The sequence below is a fragment of the Bombina bombina genome, chromosome 2 (genome assembly GCF_027579735.1).
Source record: "Bombina bombina isolate aBomBom1 chromosome 2, aBomBom1.pri, whole genome shotgun sequence".
Classification (NCBI taxonomy): domain Eukaryota; kingdom Metazoa; phylum Chordata; class Amphibia; order Anura; family Bombinatoridae; genus Bombina; species Bombina bombina.
The window spans coordinates 617,933,331-617,945,611 of record NC_069500.1 but is presented as its reverse complement, the minus strand read 5'-3'; the positions used below and the strand labels follow the sequence as shown (position 1 = coordinate 617,945,611).

At 41.4% G+C, this 12,281-nt stretch overlaps 1 protein-coding gene across 1 annotated transcript in view; it reads right to left on the bottom strand.

The window, feature by feature from the left end:
* RCL1 (RNA terminal phosphate cyclase like 1) overlaps positions 1–12,281 on the bottom strand; it is a 119,583-nt gene that overhangs the window by 52,178 nt on the left and 55,124 nt on the right. Inside the window, exon 6 of the mRNA XM_053702552.1 lies at positions 4,987–5,112. Coding sequence (XP_053558527.1) covers positions 4,987–5,112 — 126 coding nt within the window. The remainder of the gene's footprint in view (positions 1–4,986; positions 5,113–12,281) is intronic.

Genomic DNA, 12,281 nt, shown 5'->3' with positions numbered 1-12,281 from the left:
GTATCAAATTTGTAAAATTTGTAAAAGGTATGAAGCGAAGACCAAGTCGCAGCCTTATAAATCTGTTCAACCGAAGCATCATTTTTAAAAGCCCATGTGGAAGCCACCGCTCTAGTAGAGTGAGCTGTAATTCTTTCAGGAGGCTGCTGTCCAGCAGTCTCGTATGCCAAACGGATGATGCTTTTCAGCCAAAAGGCAAGAGGTTTTTCCAGAATAGACAAACAAAGAAGATGTTTGACGGAAATATTTGGTCGCTTGCAAGTAATACTTTAAAGCACAAACCACGTTCAAGTTGTGCAATAGACACTCCTTCTTAGAGGAAGGATTAGAACACACAGAAGGAACAACAATTTCCTGATTAATATTCTTATTATTAACAACCTTAGGAAGGAATCCAGGTTTGGTACGCAAAACCACCTTATCAGCATGGAAAACAAGATAAGGCGAGTCGCATTGCAATGCAGATAGTTCAGAAACTCTTTGAGCCAAAGAGATAGCAACTAAAAAACAGAACTTTCCAAGATAAAAGCTTAATATCTATGGAATGCATAGGTTCAAACGGAACCCCTTGAAGAACTTTAAGAACTAAATTCAAACTCCATGGAGGAACAACAGGCTTGATTCTAACTAAAGCTCGACAGAACGACCGACCATCTGGAACATCTGCCAGACGTTTGTGCAGTAGAATTGATAAAGCAGATATCTGTCCCTTTAAGGAACTAGCTGATAACCCCTTCTCCAATCCTTCTTGGAGAAAGGACAAAATCCTAGGAATCCTGATCTTACTCCATAAGTAGCCTTTGGATTCGCACCAATAAAGATATTTACGCCATATCTTATGATAAATTTTCCTGGTGACAGGCTTTCGAGCGTGAATCAAGGTATCTATGACCGACTCCGAGAAACCCCGCTTGGATAAGATCAAGCGTTCAATCTCCAAGCAGTCAGCCGCAGAGAAATTAGATTTGAATGCTGGAAGGGACCTTGAATCAGAAGGTCCTGTCTCAATGGCAGAGTCCATGGTGGAAGAGATGACATGTCCACCAGGTCTGCATACCAAGTCCTGCGTGGCCACGCAGGTGCTATCAAAATAACCGAAGCTCTCTCCTGTTTGATTCTGGCAATCAAACGAGGAAGGAGGGAAATGGTGGAAACACATAAGCCAGGTTGAACGACCAGGGTACTGCTAGAGCATCTATCAGTACTGCCTGAGGATCTCTTGACCTGGACCCGTAACGAGGAAGTTTGGCGTTCTGACGAGACGCAATCAGATCCAATTCTGGTGTGCCCCATTGCCGAATCAATTGTGCAAACACCTCCGGATGGAGTTCCCACTCACCCGGATGAAAAGTCTGACGACTTAGAAAATCCGCTACCCAGTTCTCCACTCCTGGGATATAGATTGCTGATAGATGGCAAGAGTGAGTCTCTGCCCATTGAATTATTTTGGTAACCTCTATCATCGCTAGAGAACTCTTTGTTCCCCCCTGATGATTGATATATGCTACAGTCGTGATATTGTCCGACGCCAGCTAACGCCACGCCTGAAGCGTGTTGAATATCGCTCTCAGTTCTAGAATATTTATCGGAGGAGAGCCTCCTCCTGAGTCCACAATTCCTGAGCTTTCAGGGAATTCCAGACTGCACCCCAGCCCAAAAGGCTGGCGTCCGTCGTCACTATGACCCACGCTGGCCTGCGGAAACACATTCCCTTGGACAGATGATCCTGTGACAACCACCAAAGAAGAGAGTCTCTGGTCTCTTGGTCCAGATTTATCTGAGGAGATAAATCTGTATAATCCCCATTCCACTGTTTGAGCATGCAAAGTTGCAGTGGTCTGAGATGCAAGCGAGCAAACTGACCTATGTCCATTGCCGCTACAATTAAGCCGATTACCTCCATACACTGAGCCACTGACAGGCGAGGAATGGAATGAAGAGCTAGGCAGATGGATACAATTTTTGATTTCCTGACCTCCGTCACAAAATTTCTCATGTCCACCGAATCTATCAGAGTTCCCAGGAAAGGAACTCGTGAGAGGGATAAGTGAACTCTTTTGTACTTTCACCTTCCACCCGTGAGATCTTAGAAAAGCCACCACGATGTCCGTGTGAGACTTGGCTAGTTGTGAACAAATATTTTCTTCAGAAGACCTTCCAATTTTGTATCCATAGGATCTTTGAAAGCACAACTGTCCTCGATAGGTATAGTTGTACAGGGTAGAAATAGCTCCCTCCACGAGTCCCACACGGCATCAGATATGGGAAACATTTTCTTAAAAGTAGGAGGGGGAGCGAACGGAATACCTGGTCTATCCCACTCCTTAGTAACAATTTCCGAAATCCTCTTAGGGACTGGAAAAACATCAGTGTAGGCAGGAACCTCTAGGAATCTGTCCATTTTACACAATTTCTCTGGAACTACAATAGGGTCACAATCATCCAGAGTCGCTAAAACCTCCCTGAGCAATAAGCGGAGGTGTTCTAGTTTAAATTTAAAAGCTGTCATATCTGAATCTGTCTGAGGGAACATATTTCCTGAATCCGAAATCTCTCCCTCAGCCAGCAAATCCCTCACTTCAGAACATTTTGAGGGTACATCTGGCTAATAAAGCGTCAGAGGGCTCAGCGTTTGTTCTCACACCAGACCTACTGCGCTTCTCCTGCAACACAGGCAGCTTAGATAAAACCTCTGTGAGGGTAGTATTCATAACTGTGGCCATATCTTGCAGGGTGAAAGAATTAGACGCACTAGAAGTACTTGGCGTCGCTTGTGCGGGCGTTAATGGTTGTGACACTTGGGGAGAATAAGATGGCAAAACCTGATTCTCTTCTGACTGAAAATCATCCTGCGACAGCTAAAATATGGTCTTTACAATTTATTGACCTTTCAGTGCATGAGGGACACATTCTAAGTGGAGGTTCCACAATGGCTTCTAAACATATTGAACATTGATTTTCCTCAATGTCAGACATGTTGAACAGGCTAGTAATGACTACAAACAAGCATGAAAACACTTTATTTAGTGAAAAAAATAACACTTAAAAGCGGTACTGTGCCTTTAAGAGAAAAAAAGTATACACATTCTGCAAAACAGTCTAAACATGCACCAATTTTTTCAAAATTTTGTATGTAGACCCACTATAGGTAGTTAAGATTGCACCAAAGAAAATTTTAACAATTAACCCCTTAATTTCCAAACCGGATCTTAATTAGCCCAGATCCGGAAAAAAACACTCAGCACCTTGCCACACCCCTGCTGTGGCCCTACCTGCCCTCAGGGATCGAAAGTGTGGGGTAAAAGCTTCGATTTGGCCCAAAACATCCACCAGGGCCCTCAGAAGTTAGAGCTTGCTGTTTACTGACAAAAATAACTGCGCATCTGAGGCGCGAAAATAGGCCCCGCCCATCTCACTCGATGTTTCCTGAGCCCTAAAGAACCACACCAGAGCGGTTATAACTAGCCATGTGGGTCCTAAGACCCGAAAATTAAGCAATGTGTGTACTAATAAAATTGCCCAAAAACATTTATTGCCTACAAAAACGTTAAGCACTCCCAATCAACAACAAAAAAGTTTGCTCACAAACATTTGATTCCGTGTCAACCATATTAGAAACTGGCCCCATATACAAGCTAAGTAATGCCCTTCTTTTAGCTCTAGGATTACTGCTTACCCTTACCCTCCTGGGTATAATGTCAGCCTTTCTGAAATACAGTCTCTCCAGAAAAATATGACTGAACATACCTCATTGCTGCATAGCATGAAACCGTTCCTCACACTGAAGTTTCCTGTACTCCTCAGCCTCTGTGGGAACAGCAATGGATCTTAGTTACAAATGCTAAGATCATCATCCTCCAGGCAGCAGTCTTCATCCATCTGCTGCCTGAGAGTAAATAGTACACACCGGTACCATTTAAAATAACAAACTCTTGCTTGAAGAAATTAAAAACTAATATTTTATCACCTCTTTCACTTTACCCTTCCTAGTACTTAGAGTAGGCAAAGAGAATGACTGGGGGGTGGAGCTAAGGGAGGAGATATATAGACAGCTCTGCTGTGGTGCTCTTTGCCACTTCCTGTAGGGAAGGTTAATATCCCACAAGTAAAGGATGAATCCGTGGACTCTTCTTACCTTTATAGAAGAAAGAAAATCTGATTTCTCTGCAAGAACAATTTTAATGGGTAGTGGTTTCAAAGAACAAAAACAATTAATTTATATACAAAAAAATAAACCTAAAGAAACAATATCTCATGCATTTTATACTCTGCTGGTATAACAAGTTATTAGAAACACATTAAGGGAAAACAATTTTATAGTATAAATGGTCCCTTTAAGTATGTTTTAAAATATACATTGAAATATACATACATTTGCTTGAAAACTTGTGTTTGTCATATGATCCCTAGAGAGACTAGAAGACATGTAACCCAAAATATTCTGTAAAATGATGCAAATTGGTTGACATGGCTATATACCAAACAGTGATTGCTTAGAGTATCTTAACCCCTTCAGGACAGGAGCAAGTGCACAAGATCAGAATGCTGTAAACAAAAAGGGGAAATTTGGAAGTCATGTGAGAGTTGCTGCGATCATGTGACTCAGATACCGCTGATTAGCTCCTGGGGGGCTGCCTACGATGCCCCCAGTCGGTTCTTCCCTTCTGCGTTGAAGGAAACCGAGCAGGACACTGCAAATGTTAGGACGTTCCATGCCATCTTAAGGGTGTTCAAGCCCAGCGCTCTTAGGACGGCATGGAATGTACTAAGGGCGTCAGGGGTCTAAGTCTCTCATCTCCTGTATGCTGTTTTTGAATGCAAAACATATCCATATTATTTAAACCGATTACAATCACAGTAACAAAATGCAGTTGGTAAATATTTAAGGATCACACGTTAAAATGCATTTATTTTAAGCACAAAAACAGATACAACCTAAAAACAATGATTGAAACAAAAACAAAAAAAACAAAACAAACAACTTACTTCCCAGAATTGGCTCCCTTAAGGTGATCCGTGTAGATGTAGATATCTGGGAGGAAGCTGTTTAGAACACTCCTGGCAGACTCTACTATTCTGTTAGCAATTTGTGGAGAGACTCTTACGGAGTATCTATCAGTGTCAAGTTAAAAAAAAAAAAAAGAAGCAGCAGCAAAACCTGGAAAATCTACACATACATATATACATACTAGTGTGCAAAGGTTTTAGACAGGTATGAACAAAAATGCTGTTAAGTAAGAATGCTTTTAAAAATAGAAAGAAAAAAAAAAAAGTTTTTTTTTTTATCAATTAAAATTCAAAGTGAGTGAACAGGAGAAAAATCTAAATCAAATCAATATTTGGTGTGACCATGCTTTCAATTAATTCTAGGTACACAGTTTAAGGAACTTGGCAGGCAGGTTGTGCCAATCATTTTGGAGAACCCCAGGTTTTCTGTGGATTTAGGGAGCCCCAGTTGCTTCTGTCTCTTCATGTAATCCCAGACATACTCTATGCTTTGATCAGGGCTCTGTGGGGCCATTCCATAATTTCCAGGACTCCTTGTTCTTCTTTATGCTGAATATAGTTAAAGGGACAGTCTACAATAGAATTTTTGTTTTAAAAGAAAAATACCTTTATTACCCATTCCCGAGTTTTGCATAACCAATAGTTATATTAATATACTTTTTACCTCTGTGATTACCTTGTATCTAAGCATCTTCTTCCAGCCCCCTAATCACATTACTGACTGTTTATTATCTATTGACTTGCATTTAGTATTGTCTTGTGCTAACTCTTAAATAACTCCCTGTGCACTAACAGTGTTATCTATATGGCCCACATGAACTTAGTCTCTTGTTATCAAATGTTTTTTAAATTATTTTTCATAAGAGGCAGCCCTCAAGGGCTTAGAAATTAGCATATGAGTCTACCTAGGTTTTGTTTCAAATAAGAATACCAAGAGAACAAAGCAAATTTGATGAAAAGGAACATTGGAAAGTTGTTTAAAATTACAAGTCCTATCTGAATAATGAAAGTTTAATTTAGACTAGACTGTCCCTTTTACCCCTCAGTTTTTCTCTTTTTAAAGAAAGTGATAGCGCACCAGAATGAAGTGCCCAGTGAAAATAACACTTTGCCAGTTAAAATAAAATCCCAATAAAAACATAAAAAGTCAAAAAGAACGGAGTTGGCATAATGATCAAGCACACTTCCCCATGGTGTACTATACATGTAGAAAGATCCGGAAGGCAGATTTTTAATATTAATAGGTAAACTACATAACAGGATAGTTACACTGGTCAACGCCTACTCCCCAAACCAACATCAAAACAAATATATGACCACTCTCGCAAACAAAATTCTAGAATTACGTAAGGGAGCGCTAATAATAGCAGGCAATTTTAATTTAACACTAGACCCCCCATTAGATACGTCAAGAGCCACAGCCTCTACACCTAAGAGAATACTTAAACAATGTAACAATCGGCTGGAGGAATTGGCAGTGCACGATGTGTGGCGCACCTTACATCCCATCAAGCGGGATTATACATTTTTATCCCACCCACACAACCTTTTTACGAGAATTGATTATATATTCAGACCAGTCCACACTGGCACTAGTTAGACACTCAGATACTCTCAATGACATGGTCGGACCATGCCCCCCGTAATCTGTAGACTGAATTGGCCCACGGCACCTACACAACCATTTATTTGGAGATTTGATGATTTCCTACTCAACAACCAGGTGGTTAAAACACAAATTGAAAACACACTCCAAGAATATTTTCATCACAACAACATACCAGAATCACAAACTCACATAGTGTGGGAGGCACATAAATGCGTTCTCAGGGGTGAGCATATAAAACAAAACTCCCGTTTGTCCAAACATGCTAGAATAAAATACACAACTTTATTGACTAAAATACAGGACTTGGAAAAACGACACAAAAGACTTCCAACTGACCGCTCCCTCAAAACTGACTTACTTCAGACCAGGGAAGAACTGCAGAATATACACACACAAAAGAACACCAAAAGACTGCGCTAAAAATTCAGCAAAAATACTACGAATGCGGAGATAAGCCAGGTAGACTTTTGGCGAGAGCTTTGAGGAGGAGACAATTGAAAACACATGTTCATACTATTCTTGATGGGGGAGGGAAACCATGCTCGGACAGCGCCGCAATAGCAGAAGTCCTAAAAACATACTACCATAAACTGTACAATATACAAAATGTAGGTGAGGAAAGTGTAGAAAAGGGTAAAGACACAAATATGCAAGCGATAGAGTTAAGGTATGTGTCAATCACATTACCTTCCCTCTCACAAGATGAAGCAGAAGAACTAGAGTCACCTATCACAACAGAGGAAGTGGTGAAAGCCATTGACGACCTCCCGACGGGTAAGAGCCCGGGCCCTGACTGATTCAGTGCGAAATATTACAAATTGTTCAAACAAATACTCACACCACAACTGACTACTTTATTTAACGAAATAGGACTCACACAAGAAATTTCCCTCAACAATGCTTTTAGCTCACCACTATCCCTAAATCAGGTAAACCAACAAATCGCCCCGAAAATTTCACTTCTTAACGTGGACCTTAAACTGTTCGCCAAAGTGCTGTCGACGAGGCTGAACAAGTTCCTACCAAAGCTATTGTCACAAGATCAGGTTGGATTTGTCCCAGGCCGAGAGGCCAGGGACAACACCATAAAAGCAGCCCTCCTAGTGAATTATGCCCACTGCAAAAATATACCATCTATACTGGTGTCTACGGACGCTGAGAAGGCCTTCGACAGGGTGAGCTGGCCCTTTCTTAGGGCCACCCTGTTGAAGATGAATTTTGGCGCCCGCTTTGTGGATAAGGTGTTCTCCCTTTACACGGTCCCCAAAGCGCAAATTAAAGTAAACAATATACTGTTGGCACCCTTCGAAATTAGAAATGGCACCCGGCAGGGCTGCCCGTTATCCCCACTATTATTTGCTCTGACAATAGAAGTTTTAGCACACAAAAAAAATATGAGAGAACAATAAGGTTTCAGGGATACAGATAGGCCAGCAGGAACACAAATTGTCTTTATGCGGACGATGTCCTCTTATTATCTAACCCACTAATATCACTCCCAGAATCCCTAAAAGAATTTGAGGCATATGGCAAGGTGTCTAACTTTCACTTGAACCACAGTAAATCCGAAATTCTGAACATAAACCTCTCTCAAGCGGAATTATGTCAACTTACAGACAAATGCACATTGCGACTGCAAACTCGCACTCTCAAGTACTTAGGAATTAATATAACGGCAACACCAGAATCTCTGTTTGAGGCTAACTACACACACTTATTGCACTCTATAACACGCGATTTGTCCTCGTGGAAAAACAAAAATGTGTCCTGGTTGGGGCGAATCGGGATAATCAAAATGAATGTACTCCTGCGCATCTTGTATTACTTACAGACCCTTCCAGTTCCCCTACCAACAAACTATCTACAACGCTTACAGAACATAATAGAGGAGTATATCTGGAAAGGGGGCAGGCCGCGGGTAGCAAGAAGCAAAGTATCAAATGAAGGAGAAGAGAGGGTTAGGGGTCCCCAATCTATTACAATATAAAAGAGCTATCAATTTACAGCATCAAGTAAAGTGGAGTATTAACCACACGCAGAAAACTTGGGTACAAATTGGAAGGGAGATATTGGGTACTGGTAATGTGGGTGCGTTAGGGTGGACCTCCCCTAAAACTAGGAATAAGATAAATAAATCATATATACTTCTAAAAGAGTTTTTTACGCAGTGGGACAAAACCTTGATAGAGAATCCACACATCTCTACAAACCCCTCCCCACTGACCCCTTTCAAGCAAAACCCAGACATCCCTTTTACGAATACGCAGAACCCAACAGGGAACAGAACGCAACTAGACCAAATTGCGTTCCATAGAATAATCGCAAATAAAAAGCTTAGAAGCTTGGGGGATCTAGAGGACTCCAGTCTCAAGGTCACCTGGTACTTCCATATGCAACTCCAACACTTCATGGGGTCCTATAAACATGTGAAACTACTGACTAGACCACTAACATTGCTTCAAACACTCAGTTTACTCCCCAGAAACCCGGGACACTTAACATCAATAATGTACCGAGCGTTGCTGTCACACACGGGTTCACCCCTCCCATCCTTCGCTGGGCAGTGGAACAGAGAGCTGGACTCTCACCCCACAGACAGTGAGTGGCAAAAAAATTTCACTAACCACACAAAGGCTTCTGTCTCCGCTAGAATCAAACTATAAATACATGTCACGTTGGTATCTAACGCCTACCAGGCTACATAAGATCTATAAGCAAACAGATGGAAAGTGCTGGAGAGGGTGTGGGGAGCAGGGGACTCTCTCCCACATATGGTGGCATTGTGGCCTGATCAAAACTTACTGGCAAAACATTAGACGCAATAGACACAAACCTACAAATCACACTGAACAGGAGCCCTAATTTATTGCTCTTCCACAACCTCCCCAAGATTAAAGACAAAGCTAAGAAACAACTATTTTATATAATGCTTAACAGTGCTAAATCCCCGATTCCCAAAAACTGGAAATCAACAAGGATACCCACTTTTTCTGACTGGACAAAACATGTAAATAGAGATTTGCAGCTGGAACGCTTCAGATATTGGAGAGATGATAGGATCGAACTGCATGATTATATGCTAGAAATGTGGAAACCCATAAACACCTGAATACACAGAAGTAAGCGACATAGCAGTATACGCTGTACCACCCTCCCTTTCAGTTCCCCTCCCTCCTCTTTTTTTTTTCTTCCCCCCCCCCCCCCCTCACCATCTCTTACCTCCCCTTCTTATTCCCTCCTTAACTCTTTCTTTCCTACTTCCTTCTTCACTACAACCTTAAAACTTTTCAATACTAGTAATAATGATGAATCAGTACACTCAAGGACCGGCATACATTGATTGGTGTGTGTTCTGACACCAAAAAAGATAAGAATCAATCTTTATTACTAATATCATTGTATTGAATAAGACTTGGCAGATTACATTGTTAATAAATTATTGTATACTACCTTTTATTTTGGAACCGCCATGGGAACGGCGTAAGGCTCACATTGTAACTAGAGCCAAGTCTGTCATATTTATATATATATTATGTTTCAATAAAGCTTTTTCAAAACTAAAACAAAAAAAAAACAAAAAAACATACAAAGTCCTGCAATATTGCAGAGTTTGGACAATCTGCTAGTTCAGAGATATAGCAAGAACCTGTACCCTGGGGTATCTATTGTCCTTCTGAGCAGTCACACACCAAAAGTTACAAGCACTAATACACTTGAAGAAAAAAAAAAAAAAACATTACCCCCTTGGTGTCCCGAGGTAGTTGTGTATAGAAAACCATGTCCCCCTGGCTATGCTATACCTGAGAGGGAATCCTCTAATAGCGTGTGGGCTATGTGAGAGTACTGCACTTGCCTTTGCAGCACTCCCTCAACTGAATTAAGCAGCCATTGAAGAAAGCTGTAGGCAGCAGAGAGCCCATCCACTGCTGTCCAGGTAAAGAGGATCTGAGAGGAAATAGCTAATCCCACAGGGGGGCTAAGGGACATGTACCCGCAACGCCTGAGGGTAGTTATGGCTGGAATCCCATAGGGACATAATGTGCTCATAACCTGGTATTCCTATGCCCCTATATAATTCAGAGTGCTTAAAATCCACTTCTTGCTTCTTTCTGAATGATGTCTGTCAGGGGTACTGGGTCTCAACTCCCTTAAAATATTCTTCTATATGCGAGTAGCTGGAACCTCTCTATCCTTAACCACTTCCTGGGAGGCCAAGAACAAAACTGAGGAGAGATGGGAGGTTCATTTGTGGTTTAAAAAGATAGAAAATCCCTTTAATACCCATTCCCCAGTTTTGCATAACCAACACAGTTAGAATACACAATTTGCCTCTGTGATTACCTTGTATCCAAGCCTCTGCAAACTGCCCCCTTATTTCAGTTCTTTTGACAGACTTGCATTTTAGCCAATCAGTGCTGACTACTAGGTAACTGCCCGTGTGTGAGCTCAAAGGTATCTATATGACAAACGCCCTATAAAAGTGAAAAACTGTCAAAACTCATTCAAATTAGAGGCAGCCTTCAAGGTCTAAGAAATTAGCAAATGAGCCTACCTAGGTTTAGCTTTTAACTAAGAATACCAAGAAAACAAAGCAAATTTGTTGATAAAAGTAAATTGGAAAGTTGTTAAACTTATGATTCAAATAGGGCATGTAATTTTAATTTTGGTCCCTTTAAGCTTGTGTGAGTTCTTGGCCTCCTATTGGTGGCAAAAATTATATCCCACATGTTATGGAGCCCTGAGGACTATCATCATACAAAATAAAAACAGAATTTATGTTTACCTGATAAATTACTTTCTCCAACGGTGTGTCCGGTCCACGGCGTCATCCTTACTTGTGGGATATTCTCTTCCCCAACAGGAAATGGCAAAGAGCCCAGCAAAGCTGGTCACATGATCCCTCCTAGGCTCCGCCTACCCCAGTCATTCGACCGACGTTAAGGAGGAATATTTGCATAGGAGAAACCATATGATACCGTGGTGACTGTAGTTAAAGAAAATAAATTATCAGACCTGATTAAAAAACCAGGGCGGGCCGTGGACCGGACACACCGTTGGAGAAAGTAATTTATCAGGTAAACATAAATTCTGTTTTCTCCAACATAGGTGTGTCCGGTCCACGGCGTCATCCTTACTTGTGGGAACCAATACCAAAGCTTTAGGACACGGATGAAGGGAGGGAGCAAATCAGGTCACCTAAATGGAAGGCACCACGGCTTGCAAAACCTTTCTCCCAAAAACAGCCTCAGAAGAAGCAAAAGTATCAAACTTGTAAAATTTGGTAAAAGTGTGCAGTGAAGACCAAGTCGCTGCCCTACATATCTGATCAACAGAAGCCTCGTTCTTGAAGGCCCATGTGGAAGCCACAGCCCTAGTGGAATGAGCTGTGATTCTTTCAGGAGGCTGCCGTCCGGCAGTCTCGTAAGCCAATCTGATGATGCTTTTAATCCAAAAAGAGAGAGAGGTAGAAGTTGCTTTTTGACCTCTCCTTTTACCAGAATAAACAACAAACAAGGAAGATGTTTGTCTAAAATCCTTTGTAGCATCTAAATAGAATTTTAGAGCGCGAACAACATCCAAATTGTGCAACAAACGTTCCTTCTTCGAAACTGGTTTCGGACACAAAGAAGGCACGACTATCTCCTGGTTAATGTTTTTGTTAGAA